This window comes from Carassius carassius, chromosome 2 (genome assembly GCF_963082965.1).
Source record: "Carassius carassius chromosome 2, fCarCar2.1, whole genome shotgun sequence".
In the NCBI taxonomy this organism is placed as follows: domain Eukaryota; kingdom Metazoa; phylum Chordata; class Actinopteri; order Cypriniformes; family Cyprinidae; genus Carassius; species Carassius carassius.
In genome coordinates, this window is record NC_081756.1 from 46,161,285 (window position 1) to 46,186,582 (window position 25,298).

A 25,298-nucleotide genomic window follows, 5' to 3' on the forward strand; every position below is an offset into this window, starting at 1 on the left:
TTTGGACACACCTTCTCATTCAAAGAGTTTTCTTTATTTTCATGACTATGAAAATTGTAGATTCACACTGAAGGCATCAAAACTATGAATTAACACATGTGGAATTATATATGGAATTATATACATAACAAAAAAGTGTGAAACAACTGAAAATATGTCATATTCTAGGTTCTTCAAAGTAGTCACCTTTGCTTTGATTACTGCTTTGCACACTCTTGGCATTCTCTTGATGAGCTTCAAGAGGTAGTCACCTGAAATGGTCTTCCAACAGTCTTGAAGGAGTTCCCCGAGTGATGCTTAGCACTTGTTGGCCCTTTTGCCTTCTGTCTGCGGTCCAGCTCACCTCTAAACCATCTCGATTGGGTTCAGGTCCGGTGACTGTGGAGGCCAGGTCATCTGGCGCAGCACCCCATCACTCTCCTTCTTGGTCAAATAGCCCTTGATGCCTTCAGTGTGAATCTACAATTTTCATAGTCATGAAAATAAAGAAAACTCTTTGAATGAGAAGGTGTGTCCAAACTTTTGGTCTGTACTATATATATATATATATATATATATATATATATATATATATATATATATATATATATATATATATATATATATATATATTCTATATCCTGTTTTACATTATAAGGTATTCTTCTCAAATCAGTTAACAGCTTGTTTCCACTGTGACTATGGACTATGGTCCCATTGCACTTTTAATGAAGTCAGTTATTGAAGTCCCACAGAACTAGAGCCAAAGGAGTGTCACTTTTAATCAAGATATTCATTAGTAAAATCAGATCAAATCAATCAGAGGGGCAAGACCAGAATATTTTACATGCCTAATGCCACTGTTCATACATCCAGGAGGTAATAAAAATCAGCACTAATATACAGCTTACTTATTATACTGCAGTGTAATAAACTTGACTGATCAATTTGGACTAAAATGACTGAGGAAGACTAGATCTAAGGCCCAAGAAGGAATTAGTGAAAAGATTACAGACTTTACATATTCCTATAATTTATAGCTAATACGAGATATCCTTGTGAAAATAAGTGTGCTTAATTGTACTGAATGTGCACTTGTAATGCATTTAAAATCTTAAACATATAAAATATAATGAGATAAAAGTCCACTTAAGTATACTTTAATGTATTTTTTTTTTTACATAAAATCATTGTTTTAATAATCATTTGTCATGCTTTAAATATATACACAGAAATCGAGTTGATTTAAGCACATGTTAAGTACTTGATATTAATTTTAACCATAGTGTGGAGTTCCAAATTACATTTAAAGTTACTAAATTAAATTAAATATATGAAAAAACAACTTTCAATAGAAATGACAGTAAAGTATATTTTAGTTTTCCAAATACTTGTCAATATATTCAGTAGTACACTTTAACCATATTTCAAAGGAAATGGAATTGTGAAATTATATAAAAAGACGCACCAAAGTGGGTCAAAAATCACTCTAATGTTCGATATAATGTCTTCAGAAACCCGCACATTACAAAGTATTATAACTGTAACAATATTTTCCCACAGTGACTTGGATACTGTCACATGCGACATATTGTGCACAAGACCAAAGAACAGCAAAATGTTCACACGAATTGCTGTAATAATCGTTTTTGTCAGTTTCGTTTTACACAGACCAGAACGAGCTCATTTCATCTCGGAGACCAATGACAGCATGGCGTTTGCGGGCTACGCACATCGGCATCCTTGCTGACGTGTAGTGGTTCCCATCAGCCTGCGCATGCGCAGTGGCGGCGGCTCAATGTACGCAACACCGGCGCTGTGCTGGAGTTTGACGTGGCACTCTCGGCTCGCGATTCAATATCACCAGAGGAAAGGACACATCGTTTGCTTTCAGGTAAGTCTCTATTATTTTGTCGTGTACTAACAAACTAAAATGAGTTTTGAAAGGCAACCGTATTTTGACCTTCGTGTAGCCTATAAGCGCCCTTCTTTAGAGGCCCTGTGTATTATATTTGTAAGTTTGGCTTATACAGTAAGCTATACCAGTTTCCATCTCTAGCGGAACATATTTCGTAACTTTGTATCGCCGACAGCTGGTCCCCGCACATTGTTGTCAGTAGGCTTAAATCGATTCTATATATCCACGGCATGCGCGGAAGTTTTTCCAATAAGCACTTTATTCAGTGAAGTGAAACATTACAGGTCTTGGAGCTGTCGGGTCAGACGGATACTGTAGCATTAGTCTCGCGCTGTAGCATCTCTGTTCTGTTATGACGTCGCAGATCTGAATACCGTGTGTGTTGAGTGATAGAAATGAAAATGTGTCTTTATCTGAGAGATAGCCTACTGAAAACCTTTTGCCGAAACACTGACGTGAAGTCTCAGACATAAAAAAATAAAAAAAATAAAAATGTTTATTGTAACTACGCACACTGTAGGCCTATAATTAGCTTGTAAAATGTGTTATTAGAGTGCAAAAAAGAGCTTCAATAAAACCTGTTTGTTGATCAACTGCGATAGTAAAACAGTATTATATTTAAGAAAACCATACTTGCCATTATATTGGTTTATTTGAAATAAACAAAGTATGAATCATCTTTTTAGTTTATGGAAAATTCCCTACATCACTTTGTTTTTTTATTAATATCAGTTTTGTACAATGGATTTATATATGTTGCATTTTATGTTATGAATTTATGAAGTGTTTTTTTAAAGCCTGTTTTGTTGTTTTAGGCCATTTTTGATTAACTTTAAATCATCATGAGGGCTTTTTTATTATTAAAACCAGTAAATTGTTAAGTAACAAACTATATTTTAATAGCTCAGATATGTTGGTAAGTTAACATTAATGACATTTACAGTTAATAACTTAAAAATGAACAATTACCATAATGATCTCAGCTTTAATGTGAACTAATTTGAGGGTTGAATACAATAGTAAAACCATTATATTCATATATGGCCGATTGTGTTATCATGAGCTCCTCTTATCAAGGTCTAGTGACAAAGTTCCTGATCACACGTGCTCAGGGTTGAGGTATATATTATCATATCACTCTAAACTCTAGAAAACATTTCATCATAATTGTATTGAATATGCACTTGTTGGATATCTGATGTGGTGACTAACATACTGAATGTACTAAATTGCAATTTAAATTGTAATTACAAGAATATATTTAAACACATGGCACAGAAGTTTCAATAGAAATGACATTAAAGTATATTTTATTTTACCATAAATGCTTGTCAATAAATTCAGCAGTACACTTTAATCAAATTTCAAAGACAGGAAAGTAATTATGAAATTGCATGCAAAAATATACTTAAGTTGATAAAAGGCATTTTAAAGTTCAGGTGATTGCATTTAATATAAATTTTAATTATAATACGTTACATTTCATTGCAATTAATTAACATGCAATTTAGTTCCCCCGAAAACATAACTTTCAGTGCACACTTAAGTATATTCTTTTCCATAATTTGTACTCTTTTCAAAGTATGCTAAAGTGTACTTCCTTTTCCACAATGGTTAGTATATGGCCAGAGCAACACACAGATTAGAAGTTTCATACCTTCAACATTAAAGGTCCATGTGTATGTTTTGAAACCCACATAATGTATTCACCCACTTTCTTCTATTCCAGATCACGCTTTTTGGTCCCAGACTGGAATGAAAACTGTATAAGAGTAAGATGAGTCAGCAAGGTTATGTTGCCACCCCTCCATACTCCCAGGCCCAGGCTGGAATGGGGGGATACTCTGCTGGTTTTGGGAACCCCCCACCTCAGTCGCATTATGGCGCTTATGGATCTCCTCCACAGGGTTACTCCGCCCCTCCAACAGGTAAAGTGAATCTTCTTTTCTTGAGTTCTGTTCTAAAACTGGCAAGTTTCATCTTGTCCTCATGATACAGGAGTCTCAGCACCTCATGAGCTTAAATAAAGAGACCTAAGCAGTGTCAATCCATTATGAAACCACTTTTCTTTATAGTGTCAGCAGTCACTATATCCTCTGCAGTTTATAAGCTGTAATTATATTTTTGTCACAGTATTATCTTCTCGCATGATTCTCTACATGTAAAATGTATCCTGTTTTTCCAGGTATGCTCAAGCCTCCTGCCTCCTCTTCTTCTGGGATGCCTCCACCACCAGTATCCAGCCAGTATGGTGCTAACATTCAGCAGAATGGGGCCCATCCCCACAGGTGAATACTAGTTCAATGTGATGATGCATTCTTGAAATCGCAACTTTCTATGATAATAATATATTTTTTTTGTGCTCTTGCCAGTTTCCCTCCTCCTGTTGCTTCAGCTGCTTCTATGTCTCCTTATGGACAGCCTCCTCAAAGTGCTTATTATAGTATGGCACAAGCCCCACCTCCAACTCAACAGCTGACCAATCAAATGAGTGGCATGAACATTGGAGGATATGGTAAGTTAGATGCCATTTTATATTGCTTTTAAGTGGATTGACTTTCAGTTGGCCTATTTTACACCAATGCATGTACTGTGATCTGTAGGCCAAAGGCCCATGCAGGTACCACAGTCTCCTTCCAGCTCAGCAGCACCACAACAATATCACACATCACCTCCACCAGCAATGGGGCATCCGCCCATTTCTCCACCAGGACAGCAGCCGCCATCATTTGGATCTCCTCCACCAATGGCCATGAGGGGTTCTGTGACATCTCCGCCAATGGGAATGTCTGGTCCACCTGGACCAGGTGTCCACCAACCACCAATGGGACCCCAAGGCTATCAACAGCAACCAGGTAAGAACTAGGAAATATTGCACCAATTATTAAGAAAAAGTTCAAGAGCTTCTATTTAATGATGAGTTGTATCTCATTGGTTAAAATACTTTAGAATTTAGATTTATTCTTTAGAATATTTACGATTTTGGAAAACGGTTGCTTTGGAAGTGTCTAATGTATAGAATGTATGGAAGTGTTAAATGTATTGAAAAAATATATTAATGTTATACTCCAGTCTTCAGTGTTGCATGATCTTCAGAAATCATTCAAATATTCTGGTTTGGTGTTTAAGAAACTTTTCTGATAATTATCAATGTCGCACACAGTTGTGCTACATGACATTTTTGAGTAAAATTTATTTTTTCAACTTTGATGAAAAAGAAAGTTCAAAAGAAGTGTTTATTTCAAATGGAAGTCTTTTGTAACATTATAAATTCTTTTTGATCAATTTAATGTGTCTTTGCCAAATCTTACCCCAAATTTTTCTAAAGTATTAAGCTGCGAAAACTATTTTCAACATTTTTTCTGAGCAGCAACTCAGCATATTATGATTTCTGAAGGATTGTGAGACTGAAGACTGGAGTAATGATGCTGAAAATTCAGCTTTGCTCACTGGAATAAATTACATTTTTAAATCTATTCAAATAGAAAACAGTCCTTTTGAACTGTAATAATATATCACAATATTACTGTTTTTACTGTATTTGTAAATGACATAAATGCAGCCTTGCTGAGCATAAGATACTACTTTCAAAAACACAAAAAAAATCTGAATTATTGCAAACTTGTGACTTGTTTAAAAAACAATCATTTGACTAACTGAAATAACTATTTTTGCTTCGAATCTGAAGGGAGCCCGATTTCAGGCCCGTATGGTGCACAAATGGCAGGTCAACAGATGGCAGGGCCACAGTCGGGTGCTTTCCCAGGAGGCTTTCCTGGAGGTCCAGCACAAATGGCAGGCCCTCCTCAAAAGAAGCTGGACCCAGACTCTATTCCAAGCACGGTAACAACAGACAAAAATGCTGCTTTTTAAAATAAAAGCATTTAAATTTGTGCACTTTTACGGTTACACTGTCTGTTGCAGACGCAAGTGATTGAGGATGACCAGGCTAAGAGAGGAGGCCAGGTGTACGTCACAAACATCAGAGGTCAGGTGCCTCCACTGGTCACCACAGATTTCACAGTGCAGGATCAAGGTGAGCATGGCAGCTGTCTTTACACTTCTCTCCTTATATTAGCATAAAAGGGGTTTTGTTTAACATATTAATCTTTCTTCTGTCATTTTAAGGGAATGCCAGCCCAAGGTTCATGCGGTGCACAACATATTCCTTCCCCAGCACTGCTGACCTTGCAAAGCAGTGCAAAGTGCCTCTGGCAGCCATTATTAAACCCTTTGCCACTGTGCCCAAAAATGAGGTATGCAGCATTTTCTCAGAACTCTGATTTTAGCAGTTCTTCAGTTTTGAGTTTATGTACTAGATTTAATTTTACATTCAGACATTTAGCAGACATGATTTACAAATGAGGAATGCTACAACATAAGTGACTTTTAAATGTAGTAATGTTTAGTATTTGGGCTGGGCTATATGACGATATTATCGTATATCGGATGTCTCATAAGTATCGCAATGTCGACGTCAATAGTTAGGTAACAGATGATTATGGACATTATCGGTAAAAACCCCCCACAAAAGACACACACACAAAGCGCACGCACAAATGTTGCCTCTTATGTGTGTCGGCAATGTTTTCTCGGCGGGGCGTGGTGGGGGTGGGGCTTAGGTAGACGATATTATCGGATGTTTAGTGCTGGAAAACTGTACATGTGTTTCCTTGTGAAACAGAAGCACACTTCAGTTTATTTTTAAAAAGAGTAATTCATACGAAAATCATAGACTTTAAAATAATATTCTAAAGTGAAAATTGGATGTAATGTTTTTGAAGATTAATTGTTATTAAATGAAAATGTTTTATACATAAGTTTAAATTTATATTAATTGTAATTAGTTGAATTAGTAAGCCTTTTTGACCCATTTAAGTAGATATATAATGTCAAATAACAAACTATGGATAAAATGATAATCAAGTGCTTAACATGTGCTTTAGTATGTTAGTCATTGCATCAAAATAAGTGTATTTCTTTAAAGGATGAAGAAAAGCTTATTAACATCAACAACATCAAACCTAAAATGCACTTTAGCATAGAAATTTTAACATGACATTATTACAAAGTGCACTTTAAAAAAAAATCTTACTGTTTTAAGAGACAGTCATGAATTTGTGCTCTGTTTAAGTTCACTTAAGTGGCCTTTTATTTTAGTTTTTAAAACATACTTAGAAGATTTATAGTACAAGTGCACATTTCATACATTTAACACATGAATGAATGACCTTTTGTTTGTTGTTGTCTATTGTGTTATCTTTGGAAAATACTGCCTATGGAATATGTTTAAAACCTAATTCATGGGTGTCCCCTAAGTTTATTGTGTCAGTTGTTTAATAGTGGTTTTGAAGACATGTTTAACTCGGGAGTCTCTCACTGATTTACCCTTCATATTTGTGCTTCAGTGCCTTTTTAGGAAATGTTAGTATTCTCACGAGAGGCTAATTAGTTTAAGTTCAGTGTCAGATGAGAAGTTTATTGTACTCTCAAATAAAGGAGGAAATTAGACCACATTTTAAAGCACTTTATTTTATTCTAATACATTTCAAAATGTAATTGATTGCTGTGATCAAAGCTGGATTTTCAGCATCATTAGTCTTCAGTGTCACATGATCCTTCAGAAATCATTCTTAAATGCTGATTTGCTGCTTCATATTTCTGTTTAAACCATGATACATTTTTTTTTTCAGAATTCTTTGATAAAACATCATAAATTCGTAACATTAACATAAATTTGTATTAGAAATTCTCTACTATAGATCATTTTAATGCATCCTTACCGAATAAAAGTGTATATTATATTCGTGCTGCGTTAACGTGAGACTCTTATCGGGCGATAAAAAAAAAATATTGCCGTTAATCTATTCTCAAAGTTGGTTTGGGAGCTGGGTCTATACTAAGCAAGCTATGATGACTTTCATTTCTCCTTGATATTTTATATAACCGACTGGCTGAGGCCAGCCTAAAAACATGCTCAGGACAGTTGACGGGCCACTGCTGCACATCGTCATGAAAGCTTATCTTTTTCACGTGTTTTTAAGCCTTACCGCTTGTCGATTTAAACATTAAAGCATCCAAACACAAGACGCGGAAAAGCTGAACTGAGTAGCTGGTTACTCGCGCGCTGTGTTCGGTGCGGAGAGAGAGAGAGAGCCGCGTATCACGGACAGCGACACTGAACCGAGCTCTCTTCTGCGAAGTTCTCCTCGAAGTCCCTCCTGCACCTGAACGAACAAATACAAATCGCAGTTTGAACAAACAAAAAAGATGTGAAAGAGCCCAATTCAGTACTCGCGGTGTTCTGGTGTTCAGGGCTCACGCAGGGAAAGGCGTCTCAAAACACTTGAACATCGAAATTTGCTTGTTTTTGCTCTTGTGTCGACAAATACGTACAAAATATGTCAAAATATCCACCTTGGAAATTATGCTCGAAAAAACTGTCAGTTATTTATTAAGTGAAAGTAAACAGTTGAGGAAAAAAAATGGGATGTGTATTATATTGGATGAGTTCATCGTCTCTTAAAGTGACCGCGCCTAATTTAGCTACTGGCTGCTGTAATGTTAATCCAAGAAAATGAAAATGAAAATCACTCACTGCTCTTGACTGAATTACTTTGTAGTTTTAACAGTCAAACCAAAAATTATTCAGACACCAGATATATTTTTTGATATATATAGCAAAACTGTAATAATGTGAGAAATGTTGAAGGTGTCTGAATAAATGTAGGTTTGATTGCATATTTCATTTTTACATTGAAGACTATCCAGTGCTATTTTACATTTAATTATTTGGTTTCTGTACCTTGACACATACAAACTTGAAAAAAACTTAAACATTGTGTAAATAGCACAAATAAATAAAAATAAACGAACATACAAATTAAACAATTTCAAACAGGGCCCACTGGTACAACCTTCACCGGGTCCCTGCTGACCCCAGCTACGCCCTGCTCACGCCTGTTTCACACATTCTCCGTCTGCAGTGCGTGTGCAGTTCGTGTGCGTTACGTATGTGGTGCAGCACGGACTCGATGTGCTTTCACACAGGACACGTTTGCAGTCCGCTACTCGGTACGTAAACGATCGCTGCAATGCTGCAGACGCAACGCTCCTGGAACGCAACTGGAATCCGTTAACATGGGTGCGTTAAAAAATATGCAACGCATACGCACTGCAGACGGAGTGTGTGTGAAACAGGCGTAAGGTTGTTTGCACCTTGTGCAATGTGGAATTAGTTTACAGCTTTTTCAAGCACTTTGTGATGCATTTTGGAAACAGGAGATGAGCCCCTTTTCTAATGCACCACCTAGCTTGATAAACCCCTTCTCAAAGATTTACTGTTTGTCAATTTTATTGAATGCCTTCATATTCTGAATGCCTTCGGCAGAATTCGAATGAGCCATTTTAATCTAGATTAATTTCAAGATCACAGTGAGATTAATCTAGATTAAAAAATTAATCTATGACCAACACTAATAAATATAATAATAATAATATATATATATATATATATATAAGTTAAGGCTGTATATAGGTCTCATTTTTCCTTCCCACTCTGATCTCTATAGAGTCCTCTGTATATTGTAAATCACGGTGAGACTGGACCAATCCGCTGCAACCGCTGTAAGGCCTACATGTGTCCTTACATGCAGTTTATGGATGGAGGACGACGCTACCAGTGTGGCTTCTGCAGCTGCGTTAATGAAGGTTGGTACTGTACCATTGAGACTGCTGTGACCTTTATTCTTACGCACAGCTTTACATTGTGTTTCTTGTCAACACCTGGTAGGGGTTATTTGTCTGTGCGATCGAAGCTAAAACAAGTGTTTCTAAAAATGGTTTATCACTACCTTTCCAGTTCCAGTGCAGTATTTCCAGCATTTGGACCATATGGGGAGAAGAATGGATCTGTATGAGAGACCAGAACTGTCTTTGGGCTCATACGAGTTTATTGCCACATTGGATTACTGCAAGGTAACAGAGAAGTTGTTTGAAAATAAGGATGCACACTTTTTATGTAAGTGTATAATGGTCCCAGTTTGAGTTTATCACATTAGGAAGGTTTCATAGTAATAGATTACATTTTAATAAAATATGTACATCTTGGCATTTCTATATATAAAAAGATAAAAGTGTTCTTGTGCATATGATATGCTTTCACATGATTGCAAACTTTGTGTATTCTCTGGCACAAGATATGTGTACGAATTCTGTAAAGAACAAGCAAAAACAGCCCACTTTGAAGATCACGAACTACCATCATTCATTCTGTGATGTTCTCTTTTGTCTTTAAGAATAATAAACCTCCAAATCCTCCTGCCTACATCTTCATGATCGATGTCTCCTACAACAACATAAAGAGTGGACTTGTGAAACTAATATGCGAGGAACTGAAGACGCTGCTTGACCTACTTCCAAAGTAAGTTGAGCGTTAATGTTTGCTGTCTATTTTTAAAGACAATGAGGGGGATCGTTCTACGTATCAACTTTAATACTTGAGCATTTTGTTTCTTTGTTGCTCTTGGATTTTGATAGTGGATATGTACATAAATTTTACATCACTCATCCTAATACCTAACTTAACAACTTCCTTACTAACTATTAATAAACAGCAAATTAGGAGTTTATTGAAGCAAAAGTCATAGTTAATGGTTTGTTAATAGTGAGAATTGGACCTTAAAATAAATTGTGATCTTTTTTTCTTTTTTGCTATTCAGCGTCAATTTCAGGTTAAAATCTGTGTTTAGGGAAAATGTACACTGTAGATGTCATCTGCTGTTATTGGGCTCTTTACTTCTAAAGTTTTTTTCACCAGGGTTATCGTTAATTAAAACTAAAGCTATCAAAAAAATGTGTTCATTGAAATTAAACTAAAATAATATTAAATACAAATATTAGATGAAAAAAAAACAAACAAATGAAAATGTAACTGAACTTTAAATAAATAAACTAAAACGGAAATAAAATGTAATCAATTTAAATGTTAAACGTACATTTAATTTTTACAAAATAAAATCGAATGAAAATGACAAGAGCACATAATGAAATGACTAAAATGTAAAAAATAAAAGCTAATTGAAAATACTAATAAAAACTATGATTTTATATAAATATTAAACACTAAAATAATAATATCATTGTTCTCAATTTATAATCACATTTTTCTTTTTAGGAATTTACTGTACTTATTTTTTGGTGAAAAGTTTATGCATATTATATTATTAATTGTAATTATAATTTTTCATCTTACGTATATATTTTAAAAATGGATCCCTATAAATAAATTATATAGAAATGTAAAACAAAACTACATTTTAAAACATTTCCGCAAATTGCAAAGATTTGACCTGTCAGCAGTCGACTCTGTTCTGGCCTGTGGCCTGAAATTGAGCAGAGGGAATAGATCATTCTGTTAGTATTTTAATGTTTGGACAGCTAAGACTGTAAAGATATATTTAGGATTGCTTTCATGACGCCCAGCTCCAGGTGTTTGGCTGGGAGTGTAGATGAAGCCTTGGGCGTTTTCTGTCCGCACCTCTCAGGTTGAACACATGTTCATCTCAGCTACTATCAGCCTGGAATGTGAACGAATCCAGCTGAAAAGAGCCCCGATCCTCTGCCAAATATGGTAACGGGAGAACAAGCTAAAAAAAAAAAACTAAGGAGAGAAACCATTCCGATATCTCATCATTTGAAAATGTCTGCCTGAAGGAAGTCGGGAGGTTCAGTGGCTCTAGTTCTACAACAGTATTTAAATGTTTCATGGTACACATGGCTTCAATTATACCGTTTCTTTGGGTGACGGCCAGCTGAGAGGTGAGCTTTTGATTCAACTTCTTTTTTTGCACCCTCCTAAACTATGACTTCTCCTCGGCTGTTTCCTAAGGGTACGTCCTTATTTGTTTGGGACCTGACCTCACTCTGAAAGCAGTCCTTTTGTGCACTCCAAATAAGTCTGTGCTATTAGATCTGATTTCTCTCCTCTGGTCCTGGCTTTACTTGCTAGATTGTGCACAGTTAATGAAGACCACACTGAGTCGATGGGGTCTGTTAGGGCCTGATAGGATTTGTATTGGAGAGTTTGTCTCTAGCTTAATGAGAGACTTGGAATATATGGACTGTGAGTGATCCACACCATGTTCTCACCATGTTTTACAATCTTACAAATGTAACCTTAGAAAGCTACAAAGCCCAGATACAGATGTCAATCGGGAATGCTTATATTCACTGGCCCATGCACTATGCTTTCAGCTACTACACAGTGCTCTGGTAGATGTTAGATGGTGAAATGTGCACATTTCTTTAAACTGATGGAACTGATCATTGTAGTTTTTTTTTTTCAAGCAGCTGATGAATAATAAAAACACTGACAGCCGATCATAATACATTCGTGTTTATAGAGCTTTAAAACTGTGGTGCACTGATTATGAATAGAACATTATCGTCTGTTGGTGTAAATGCTAATATAGTTATTGTTATAGTTCTCATTCTTGAATAATATATTTAGGCATCATTCTATCATTCATAAATGGGCCTTTAAGCTATACTTAAATGTATTAAAAAAACAAAAACTAATAAAAATTAGAAAAGCACACAAAATTAGTAAAAAAATCAAGTTGAATTTAAACAAAATATAGTTATTGTTATAGGACTCATTATCATTCTATCATCGCTAGTTTTTTCTAATGCATTTAATGCATTGCTTTTTTCCTGATGCATTGGATTTTTTTATGTTTAATTATAGAAAATAGTATTTTTTCACAATTTCATGTTGTCAAATGTTAGTGGAATATATAATTGTAATTAGTTATATATTTACATTAATTTGATGAACTAAATGCAGTGTACTCCGGTGAAGCAATATGTATTTTACTGCAAATCTCATTACTTTTGTCATCAATTGTGACTTATGTTATTACCCAGTGCTTTATATAAAGTTATCTAAATATGTTCAACTGTATCTGAATACATAAAGTATATTCAAAACTTTTTTTAATGACCTTTTTTGCGATTTTCTAATGTTCTTTGTCTTTTGAAGAGAGGAGGGAGCAGAGACTTCACCCATCAGAGTGGGTTTTGTCACCTATAATAAGATCCTGCACTTCTATAACGTGAAGAGCACTCTGGCCCAGCCGCAGATGATGGTGGTCTCTGACGTGGCTGAGATGTTTGTCCCACTTCTCGACGGATTCCTCGTCAACTTCCAGGAGTCCCGAGCTGTCATCAACAAGTAGGTTCATTTCTTTATGTAGTTATTTAAAATGCACTTTTACAATGCTTATTACATTGACTCATATACAGCATTTAGTATTAGTGCTAAAGTACTAATGTGTACTAATATGTATATATGTATATATAGTATATGTATGTATATATATGTATGTATATGTATGTATGTATATATATATATATATTGCCATATTAAGTAGTGCAATGAAATTCTTAGTTTATCTCCTCCCGAGAAAGACAGAACAGATACTATGTTACAAAGACATTAAAATATAAAGATAAACAAGAATATAGTACAGTACAAAGTATAAAATAATATACAAATAAATATGCAATATGTAATGCATAAATGTTGTTTTATTAAAGCAATATATCTGCATACTGGTTATTGGATACTTAAACAATTATGCATTAGGCAATGCTTTATATAAAATGACTGCATATAAATATATACATGTTTTTATTTAATGCATTCCATGGACCTTGGTGTTGCTGACATGTTGTACGCTTTGAGCTTTAAGAATGCAAAATTAATTAACACATTAATCATTTCTTAATTAGAACATCATTAATAAGTAATGGATTCTATTATATCAATAATTATTTAATAAGTAATTAATTATGCAGGAAACTGATATTGGTATTAAATTCACAATATCAATTAATGACAAAATATTTTGCATGCATCACTAAGGTTTCAATACAAACATATGAGTAATGGATCATTTCTCAGACGATGTAAACTGCTCAGACTAGTAATCACTTCCTAACAATTACTATCTAATCTTATGCTCTTCTGTAATTCACTGTCATTATCCTAAAGCATGGCTTGACTTCATGAGAAAGAAATGGCCTATTCTTGTTGTTAATATGAATTTATGTATTTTTTTCTTTAGCCTTTTAGATCAGATCCCTGACATGTTTGCTGACACCAACGAGAGTGAGACGGTTTTCGCTCCGGTCATCCAAGCTGGTGTGGAGGCACTAAAGGTAAAAACTAATCTAAGAGGCTCAAGTGTTTACCAAACAGTGACATCAGTCTGTCTGGAATGTCCCTCTGTAATTGTACGTGGATATTTAGCCTCATCCTTTAGCTTTTTGACACCGTTTAAACTATAGTGCACTTTAATACTGCAAGCAGGCTTTGTGTGAGAAACATGCAGTTGTTTCTAGAGCCGTTGTTTGAATTCACAGGCCTGGGACGACATTCCCGTCATCATATCATACTGGTGACCGCACTGGCTGTTTCATAACATCTGTCTTTGACTCTTTAAGGAGTGTTTAATGACACTTGAATTTTTGGTTAAAGCTTATTCATCATATTTTTAATCAAATGCTCTTAATATATCCAGACTTGTCAGATAAAACTATCTGAAACAAACTAAAAATAAAACTATTTTTTTCTCCTCTCCTCAGGCTGCTGAATGCAGTGGCAAACTCTTCATCTTTCATTCCTCCATCCCAACAGCAGAGGCTCCAGGAAAACTCAAAAACAGAGATGACAGAAAACTAGTGGGTACAGAAAAGGAGAAGGTAAATATTGATTTTATTTAATAAAGTTTCAGGAATTTATGAAAAAATGCCTTAAAATTTCTTAATTCATCCTTCCAGAAATGAAAGAGGCCATTTACAAAGTCTTAACTTCATAAAGTCTTTGCATTAAATGTTGCTTACGCTGCAAAAAATATATATATTGCTTTTTTTTCAGTAAAAATATCTAAACATCCATAAATCAATATACATTTGCTTTAGATGCATGATGCAGATATGAAGTCTTGTTTTCTGGGAAGTGAAACTAAATTAAATTTATATGTAAAAGAACAACAGATATCTGTTAATAGGGTATGAAAACTAGTTTTTCATTTAAATTAAGTTGTTTTTCCATTTTATTAACCATTAACTCGCTTAAAGGGTTAGTTCACCCAAAAAGGAAAGTTATGTTATTAATAACTCACCCTCATGTCGTTCCAAACCCGTGAGACCGTTTATCTTTGGAACACAGTTTAAGATATTTTAGATTGAAAATGTATGTACGGTCTACTGTCCAAGTCCAGAAAGGAAATAGAAACATGATTAAAGTAGTCCATGTGACATCAGAGGGTCTGTTAGAATTTGTTGAAGCATCGAAAATACATTTTGGTCAAAAAATAGCAAAAACTACGACTTTATTCAGCATTGTCTTCTTTTCCGGGTCTGTTGTGAGTGCGACTGCTGTGACTGTTGATGTACGACACTGCTGACGTGTTTTCTGACGCGCCCAATAACAAAGAAAACACATCAGAAGTGTCGTACATCAACAGTCACAGCAGTCGCACTCACAACAGACCTAACTGACCCTCTGATGTCACATGGACTACTTTGAAGATGTTTTTCTTACCTTTCTGGACATGGACAGTAGACCGTACACACAGCTTCAATGGAGGGACAGAAAGCTCTCGGACTAAATCAAAAAATCTTAAACTGTGTTCCAAAGATAAACGGAGGTCTTATGGGTTTGGAACAACATGAGGGTGAGTTATTAATGACATAATTTAGATTTTTGGGTGAACTAACCCTTTAATTTAGATCTTTTTTGTCTTGTCTTTTTGCTTCTCAAGAATTAAAAACAAGACAAAAAAATTAAGGAAGATCATCACTTTTTTGCAGTGTGATCAGAAGATTAAAAGTTGTTTTTTATATTACATTTTTATAAATTTTTCATATATTGTATTGGTTGTGAGAAGAGCTATTCAAGCCATAAGTTTTTATATAAAATGTAAAATGTAATTAAAGTATTGTAAAATTAATCAAAGTAATGGAGATCTGTTGGAAATTGCATTTTCAAAATTTTGAAGCGTTGCTTTACATTTGGAGACCATCAATTTATTTCCTAAATATTCTTTACTTGGTCTTAAATTTACTTTCATAAAATGTGCAGAAATCCTGAAAATAGTATTAGTCAAGTTGTCAAATTTATTTGTATAAGTGCTTTTTACAATACACATTGTTTTAAAGCAGCTTTATAAATTCATACTGTTGTGTGTTTGTGTGTGTGTGTGTGTGTGTGTGTTTTCAGACTCTGTTCCAGCCTCAGCGGGGTGTGTATGAGCAGCTGGCTAAAGACTGTGTGGCACAAGGCTGTTGTGTCGATCTCTTCCTGTTTCCTAACCAGTATGTGGATATGGCCACCATGGGAGATGTGCCGTCACACACCGGCGGCTCCATCTACAAGTACAGCAACTTCCAGGTACACCATAACATGCACATAATGAAACACAGACGCTGTGAACATTGTACAAAATAAAGATGAGCTCTTTTGTATTACTGCCCTCTTGTGGTCAGACCTCAAACCTTTATTTTTTGTCTTTCCAGATGGAGGTGAATGGTCAGCAGTTTGTCAGTGACCTCCGGAGAGATGTGGAGAAGTGCATCGGATTCGACGCCATCATGCGCATCCGTACTGGCACAGGTAATCTTTTTGATGGAAGTAAATACTTTTATTTTCAAGGATGCATTAAATTTGCACCTGCACCAAATTTTCCCCAATGAATAGAAATGGTCAAATTTTCTCCCTCATTATTTGAACTCAATTATTTAGCACTCTGTTTGTTTTTAGGTTGACAAAAAGGTTTAAAAGAAACATTTTTAGAGAGCAAGGTAAAAGGGAAGTAGCAAAACATTAAATATTCAACCACTGTTTTAAGATAGAAATGTTAAATGACCGACAGATGCAAATTTTTTTTTTCTTTCTCTGGAATATGGACATTTTTACTGAATATATTGTATCATTTAATGTGCTTCATGTAAGCTAATTCCTAACTGAATGTGACAAGACAAGAAACATTTTGTTTTCAACATGTAAACCTTTAAAATATTACTTGCAGATAGTTGAAAATGTTTATTTCCAAACTAGAGAATTTCCTTCACTGTTCTATTTCTTTATGCTTTATTTAAATAAATAAATAAAACATTGGTCCCCCCGATGTTCAAGAAATGGTAACAGCCAAAATTGTGTTACAAAATTTTTCTATTTCAAATCAATTTTGTTATTTTATCAAAGAAAGGTTTTGCACAAAAATATTAAGTAGCAACAGCTTTGTTTTCAATATTGATATTGTGAAATTTGGCTGAGAATTTAATGAATAGATCATTCAGTAATCTGGTTCAGAGGAAGACAAGAATCAGGTCATTGTGGCTTTGTTTTTCTGCTTAGTAACGGATAATACAAGACTGGATATTACAAATGGTTGTTGAAGGCAAAAATGCATGAAAAGCACATGTTTTGTGAGAAAGTGATGTGCTAGCGCAAAACTGGCACTGTTTTTGGAATCAAGAACCATTGCATCGTATTTGTCTGAAAATGCATATTTTTAATGAATGGCTGTTTGATACATTAAATGTAGCTTTAAGAAAAGTCTTTCAAAGACATCTTACCAGCTCTAAAGGTTTGAGTGGTAGTGTATGTATGGTATACGTGTTTCCTAACATCTGCATGATCCTGGTCATTCAAGGCTTCAGGGCGACAGACTTCTTTGGTGCCATATACATGAACAACACTACAGATGTGGAAATGGCAGCAGTGGACTGTGACAAGGCCGTGACGGTCGAGTTTAAACATGACGACACACTCAGCGAGGAGTCTGGAGCTGTGATGCAGGTCAGGCTTCACGTATGACACTGAGCTCTGAGACCATCACAAGACTGTCATTGAATACTTAATGAATCAAGTGGTCACGTTGAAACACTCTCGACAGTCAAAATGTATCATGCATCATCAGTAACATCAATAACGATGTTTGATGCATAAAAGTGTTTAAGTGCATTTGAATCCTCATTGAGCTGTTTTGATGTGATGCTCTTTGCATTAGCTTGCAGTCAAGAGCAACACAATTGAGTTTGTTTCCTCTGTTTCCCAGTGTGCTCTGCTCTACACCACCATCGGAGGCCAGAGGAGGCTGCGGATTCACAACCTCAGTCTGAACTGCAGCTCTCAGCTGTCTGAACTCTACAAGAGCTGCGAGACAGACGCCCTCATCAACTTCTTCGCCAAGTCAGGTGACTGCCTTACCAACTCTTACAAGAATGTACATGAAAACGTCATACAGTCATTACAGATTTACTTCTAGCTGTAACATAATGCTAGATTTTTAAAATGTACCAATCCGTAAAACACTTGCTTTCTCGTAGTATTTTTCGTGCATTTTTCATGCATTTAGCAGACATTTTTATCCAAAGCAACTTACAAGTGATTCAGGTTAACATTTTTTTACCTATATATATATATATATAATTTTTATTATTATCATTTAACTTTTTTTTCTCTCTCATTTTCAGTAATTTTTTTACTTCAACTAAGACTTACTTGAACTTTTACATTTAATTTCTTCTTTTTTTCTGTGTGTTTTAGGAAACTATAACAATGCTATGCAGAAACAAATTTATTACCTTTATTTTTAGACATTTTTTTTCTTCTACAACCTGTCTTATTCATATTTTAATTATCTGAAATAGAGTCATGCTTTCTGGATGTAGATATCTTTTTTTGGCCACCAACAATACTTTACAGACACATGTGAGATATATATAACTTCTTTTATAGTGGAACAAAGGATACTCAGAGCAGGTTTTTCAAACTAAAACATTTAAAAGTGTATGATGAGCTCATGGCTTACAGTCAGTGATTGTGGTGGATGCTGTTATCCTGCAGCGTATCGGGCCATGCTCAACCAGCCACTGAAGACCGTGAGGGAGATCCTGGTGAACCAGATGGCTCACATGCTGGCCTGCTACAGGAAGAACTGCGCCAGTCCTTCAGTAGCCAGCCAGGTCCGTCACACACTTCACAGTCATGTTCAGATTACATTTACATGCTTCTAAAAACACCTTCTCCTTTTATTAATGCTTACATGGCACATGCATAGACATTTACAGTTCTAATGCAGCCATGTTATACATATACATTTATATGTGTATAAACCATTTTTCTTCTTGAACATTTTGCCCTGCAGCTAATCCTGCCTGATGCGATGAAGGTGTTTCCCGTCTACATGAACAGTCTGTTGAAGACTCCGACTCTGGTGAGCAGCGCTGAGCTCTCCACAGATGACCGGGCCTTCCACAGACTCTTGGTCAATGCGATGGGAGTGGAGGAAACACAGGTCCTGCTGTATCCACGCCTCATCCCGCTGGTCCGTTACACACATCATTTCTCTCATTGAAACCAAACCCTGAGCCCTGGAGTTCATGCGTTTGCTCTCTCTCTCTCTTTCTCTCAGCACACTATGGATGTGTCCAGCGAGGCGATCCCGGCTCCAGTGCGTTGCTCTGAGGAGCGGCTCAGCGAGTCCGGCATCTTCCTGCTGGAAAACGGGCTCTCCATGTTCCTCTGGCTGGGACAGGCCTGTCCACCCGACCTCATCCAGAACCTCTTCAGTGTGCCCTCTCTCGGCCACCTGTCCTCAGAAGGGGTATGACACACTGCTTTTATAACTACATTTGTATTATACAGTAACTGAAATACAGGACCGAAAAACGAAACAAACCAGGGTGCTTAAAACAGGTTAAAACATTTTCTGATTTGCTCATTCATTTTTTCATTTCCCCCAATCTTTTTCAAAATTTTTCACTGCAACTGAAATTACCATAACAATTTAAGTGAGAAATTGGACTGAAATATGAATTTATATTTCAGAACTAGTCTGTATTCTAAAGATGCGTGAAGTTTGTGTAGAATCTGTTCTAAAGAGCATTTTGAGCTTCACTGATAGCAAGAGCAAGAGACTATATCTAAAAGTGTCACATAATTACAAATGTGCTAGTACAGCTTCTTATTCTTTTTAAAAAAATTCATTTTACATCATATTCCCAAAATCCACGATTTTCTTGGAACCAAACTATTTTAAAAAGTTTTACACCTAAAAAAAAAATAAGATATTTTATTTTAATGACAATTGCTCATAAATTTCTCAAAAATATTGCTTATTATGCCACATCCAGGGATGTAGTGGAGGCTAAACGCACGTCAACGCCGTTTACGCACCTCCCAAAATTCGGAAATAGCGTTTATCCGCCTCTAAATCGAGTATATCCACCTCTAAATAGCCTACAGTTCCTAAGTCATTTTAAATTAAGCTTATGTCGTTTTAGTTTCATATTGTTCATTATTAGTTTCTTGGGTTGTTTGTTGTTAAACCTAAGACGAAGTCTTTCATATTGCGCTGCAACTTTCAGTGTTGACCAATTGCTTGCGGCGTTGCCAGTAGTAGTGGGAGGTTCGGATCATTTTACTGACTCGGATCTTTGAGTCTCGTTCAGCAAAATTAACTAATCTTTTCTCTCTCCGTCTCTATGGGACTGACAGGAAGAATAAAAGACTCGGACCTCACCTGCTGCGTAATGCGCATGTGCGGTCAACACAAAATGAACGAAACACTCTCTGAGACAACTCGGTAGTCCCGAGTCATATTAAAGATTCGTTCAAAATGAACGAATGGTTCATGAATGACACGCAACAGACTGCATCAAGATTCAAAAATGGATTTCCGGCAGTTTTTTAAGTGCTGTCAAGACAGCAGCCCTCCTCCTGATGCCAGCAAACGGCCTGGGCTAACGTTACAAGCCCAAAGTGAGTGAGCTCGGAAAACGGTACTAAACTTCACGTTTTTGAGGTTAATTTGGTTCACGGTAGATTTATGCCACTGACTCAAGTCACCTCTACCTAGTTAGCTAGTTAATGTTATCACTAGCCGTTCACGGTTTTGCGGGTACGGTAAACGTCCGTTAATAATAATAATAATAATAATAATAAAAATAACGTTCGTTATTTTGAATAGAAATCATCACTCATACAGCAGCCATTCATCTCATCTCCGGTTTATTTGTGTTCGTATAACGTTACATACAATATCCACGATCCGCCAGGGCTATATAGTCCAATGGTGCGCACCTTTGGAGAAATAAAAATTTTATGACATGTTTGTAAAATATTTTTGTCATACAGAATAACATTTTTTTTCCTTTTGCACTGATTTATGCGATCTGAAGAGCTCAAACAGCTAACAGAGCTAGCGATTACTCTCCTCTTATTGATTCGTGTCAGCTATGACATCAGTGCGATATCATTAGTGTGTAAAGCTGTCAATCATCTCACGTGAACCTCGTGACCAAAAGGATGTCCTTCTGCAATGTTGCTGTCTGTGTCATTGCAGTCTGTGTCATTGATAAAATATATGAAAGACAAAAGTAAAAAAAATCTTTGATTCCAGCTTGTTAAATGTGAATATGTTCTAGTGTCTTCTCTCCTCTGTGACAGTAAACTGAATATCTTTGAGTTGTGGACAAAACGAGAAATTTGAGGACCATTCCTGGGCTTTTGGGGAAACACTGATCCACATTTTTCTGACATATTATAGACCAAACAACTAACCGATTAATTGAGAAAACATTCAACAGATTAATCGACTATGAAAATAATCCCAAATCCCTAATCATTATGTACAAGTGCATTGCATTGGAACCCCTGGATATAAGCCTCCCTCTCTATCTCTCTTAAAAAATGTTGTTCTCTCTGTTTTGTCATTTAGTTAACTTTATAGATTTCAACCAAATTATTCCTTCTTGAGTCTCTTTAGAGAACTTAGATTAATGTATGAATTGAATAGTGATTGTGTGACCTTTATGAGGGAACAACCAGTGATACCCTTGGTAGTAATATCAAATGATAGCCTATAGCGATGACCACGATGTGGTCACCCAGAATTAGTTTACCCACCTCTTTTTTTTACCACTACACCTCTGGCCACATCCATCCAGGTAAGGATCAGAGTGACTTGGATAACATTGACAAATGTTGTATCAGTCATTCAAATAAATAAATACAATTTGGTATCAACATCAAGTGAAAGAATAAGCAGTACAGTACCTGGATCGGAATTGGATTATATCTGATCCAGGTTTGGCTTTGATGGATGCTATTATTCCTCTCCACTCTGTTGAGTTCACTGATCGTGTTGCTTTAATCAAGGACATGCTTCTTCAGTTCTTCTCATCGTGTGAGCTGCAGTGATAACTCTAGCATTATAATCATCTTTCAGCAGATGTCATTACCTGTGCTGGATAATGCTCATTCCAGGAAGATCCATTCAATCATCTCCAGCATTTTACAGCAGAGAGCCACATCCATGAAGGTATGGCTCACACCCCCCCATCTGTCTTTCTGTCTGTCTATCTATCTATCTAATTACATAAATTATTTTATTCTGCAAAGGACATAGTGCTGGGCGGTTTGACCAAAAATGTATATACCGTTTTTTTTCAAAATTATACCGGTTTTCTGTTTTTTTCATGCATAATCAGGTGTACAATGCATTTTCTGCTGGTTGATATTCCAAGAAGTGTTAGTGGCTAAGGTGCTGGAGCAAATTGCTCGTGTTGCCGCCTTTGGCGGCATTTTTAGCCTGACAGCACTTGCATAAAATGGATATGATATATGCATAATCTGCCTGCAGTGCATATGCAGTTCGCAGCACGGACTCATCGTGCTTTCACACAGGACATGTTTGCAGTCCACTACTGATCCGCGTCTGTTTAGTCCACAAACACAACATTTGTTCATTGTTTTGATTTCATATATATATATATGTTAAAATATTTAAAATTAAAACACCACAGACAGAAACAGTCTCGTGCATTTTGCATTTAAATCTTTATCACAAGCAATCCCACGGGTCTTAATGAACTTTGTTTTTCTGCTTCCATAAAAGTGAACATATATATTGTTTTCCTTGTTTATCTAAAAGTGCTCTTTTTGTTGTTTTAGCCAAAAACCCATGTGACTGCGTTTCCATGTCAATCCATGTTCATTTTTCCCACGAACAATGCGCTTTCACTTTAATTCAGCGCCTGCAGCACAGCAAAAATAGACTCAGTACGTTAACAATCGCTGCACTGCTGCAGAGCACCGATCCTTGAACACCCTGACCACAACCTCGTGCAGCTGGAATCCGTTAATACGACTGGACTGTGTGAAACAGCCGTTATAATGTAACACCAGAGCACTGCTGTGTTTACCCTCACCACGTCTCGCAGTCGCTGCTTAGAAGTGCAACATTGTAAAGGGTCCGTCTGAAACCGTGTCCCCAGGCGGGAAGGAAGTCGACCGGAAGTTGGAAGTCGGCCGCGTACCATCATCTTGTAGCAGAACTTCACTTGCGTTAGCATCCCATTGACTCCTATTCATTTTGGCGTCACTTAAACAGCGAATAACTTTATACCGGAGGCGTTTAAAGACTCCATTTGTCCATTATTTATTTCTAAAGATACACGACAATGTATAAAGGGCTCCATTACCTTCTATGTTACATTATGGCCCCGTAGAAACAGTTTTTGTAAAAATAGGCTAACGATTGCGTCATAACCACTTGACTCTCTGTCGCACAGTAGAGAAATTTCCGTACAGACAGGAGGAGAAGCTCGCAGGCAATCGGGGAGACGTCAAGAGAGAAGCCCATTTTAAAATACTATACAAAATAATTAATCAGAATACTTACTCCTGCTCACTCACGCCAAAGAACTCCCCGCTCAAGCTCGCCGTCTCTGCAAGATTAACGATGGCTGTTTGCATGCACAGCTACTAGAAGATTTACATCTGTCAGACAGGTTGCTGACGTCATCAAGCTTAGTTTGAGTGTCCGCGTCAAAAACGGAAGTGCTAAAAATCGCAAAAAATGGGCTTCACTTGTCTCAATTGAGTTCCAATGGGGTCGCTGTGTCCATTTATTTTACTGTCTATGAGTGTCCCGCGGCCGCGGCGCAGCATAACGTTCGTTCCGAACGCTGAGTAATTAAATAAACCGGCATGGCGGTATATTCAAAATTAACATCGTAACGAAAATATACACCGGTTTTTGGTATGAGCCCAGCACTAAAAGGACACATCAAATTGATTGACAGTTACAGTAAAAATTGTCATATTTTACAAAATATTTCCATTTCAATCAATGTCGTTCTTTTAAACTATGTATAAAAAATGCATCAAAGATTCCACATATTAAGCAGCATCACTGTTTTCAAAATTAATAATAAATCATCATATTAGAATGATTTCTGAAGATCATGTGACACGGAAGACTGGAGTAATGATGCTTAAAATTCAGCTTTGCATCACAGGAATAAATTACATTTTAAAAAATTAAAATATAGATTTTGATTTGTAATAATATTTCAGTGTTGAAGTTTTTACAGTATTTTGATCAAATAAATGCAGCTTCTGTAAGATACATTTTACATTTAATCATTTAGCAGATGCTTTTATCCAAACCGACTTACAAATGAGAACAATAGAAGCAATCAGACCAACGAGACAACAACAACAGTATACAAGTGCCATGACAAGTCTCAGTTAGTACAGCATAGAACATGTAGCCGTTTTTTTTCTTCAAAGAATAGAAAAGGTAAGTGCTAGTATTAGTTGGTCAAGTGCTGGCGAGTAAGATGTGTCTTTAGATTGTATCGATCCCAATCTTTTTTCTTCACTTGTCATCACTTGCCTCAGTGCTCATCTTCCTCAGTCCTGACTGATCTCAGATCAGCAGTGTGACTGATGTGCGTCTCTCTCTGTGCAGCTGCTGATAGTGAAGCAGAAGGACCGATCGGAGATGTTGTTCCGTCAGCACCTGGTGGAGGACAAGGGTCTTCACGGAGGAGCTTCTTACATGGACTTCCTGTGCTACGTCCACCGCGAGATCAGGCAGCTGCTTACTTAACTCTCTCTCTCTCACACACACATGAGTTAAGTGCATTACAGCGCACAGCCCTCTTCTCATATAAGGTGTACAGCCGCCTATGATATACGACCAGACTCTCTTTATGCTTTGTTCCTCAGTGTTTGACAGGAGGGATGCTGGTAAATGAGAGTTTAGACTGAACACCTTAAACTGCGCCACATTTCCCTGTTCTGAGAAGCCATTATATTGAGAGATCGTCTGAATGATTTTCTTAAATCACTCCCCAGATTACATTTACCAAAGGGAAACCTTTCTTTGAATCCTCAATGCAGCAAAAAAAAAAAAAAAAAAAAAAAAGGGCTCAGTGGAGCCAGTGTTTTCAGATAAAATCTGTGCAGTGTCTATTAAATTAATAGACTGATTTGTTACTGGATATATATACAGTACAAAACATGCTCTTTTTGTGA

General features: G+C 36.3%; 1 protein-coding gene across 2 annotated transcripts; it reads left to right on the top strand.

Moving 5' to 3' along the window:
• The first annotated feature begins 1,703 nt into the window (after nt 1-1,703).
• On the top strand, nt 1,704-24,887 carry LOC132110801 (protein transport protein Sec24D-like). 2 transcript variants are annotated; one of them, XM_059517770.1, is made up of 23 exons: nt 1,704-1,873; nt 3,627-3,825; nt 4,083-4,185; nt 4,270-4,412; nt 4,501-4,752; nt 5,586-5,740; nt 5,822-5,933; nt 6,026-6,153; nt 9,469-9,607; nt 9,759-9,874; nt 10,195-10,319; nt 12,939-13,130; nt 14,026-14,119; nt 14,546-14,662; nt 16,185-16,355; nt 16,481-16,577; nt 17,620-17,765; nt 18,025-18,163; nt 18,816-18,934; nt 19,117-19,296; nt 19,384-19,575; nt 22,201-22,293; nt 24,730-24,887. In XM_059517770.1, exons 2-23 carry the CDS (start codon nt 3,675-3,677, stop codon nt 24,868-24,870), a joined length of 3,105 nt encoding a protein of 1,034 aa, XP_059373753.1. In that variant the 5' UTR covers nt 1,704-1,873; nt 3,627-3,674; the 3' UTR covers nt 24,871-24,887. The 2 variants fall into 2 exon arrangements, with proteins under 2 accessions (XP_059373753.1, XP_059373761.1); XM_059517778.1 differs by having other exon boundaries at nt 22,204-22,293.
• Nucleotides 24,888-25,298: the final 411 nt, after the last annotated feature.

Bases quoted from the DNA above. Each gene is read 5' to 3' on its own strand.
- LOC132110801 (XM_059517770.1), top strand. From the start codon at position 3,675: ATGAGTCAGCAAGGTTATGTTGCCACCCCTCCATACTCCCAGGCCCAG. The intron at 4,413-4,500 runs GTAAGTTAGATG...TGTGATCTGTAG, and splicing joins CATGAACATTGGAGGATATG to GCCAAAGGCCCATGCAGGTA. The intron at 17,766-18,024 runs GTCAGGCTTCAC...TCTGTTTCCCAG, and splicing joins AGTCTGGAGCTGTGATGCAG to TGTGCTCTGCTCTACACCAC.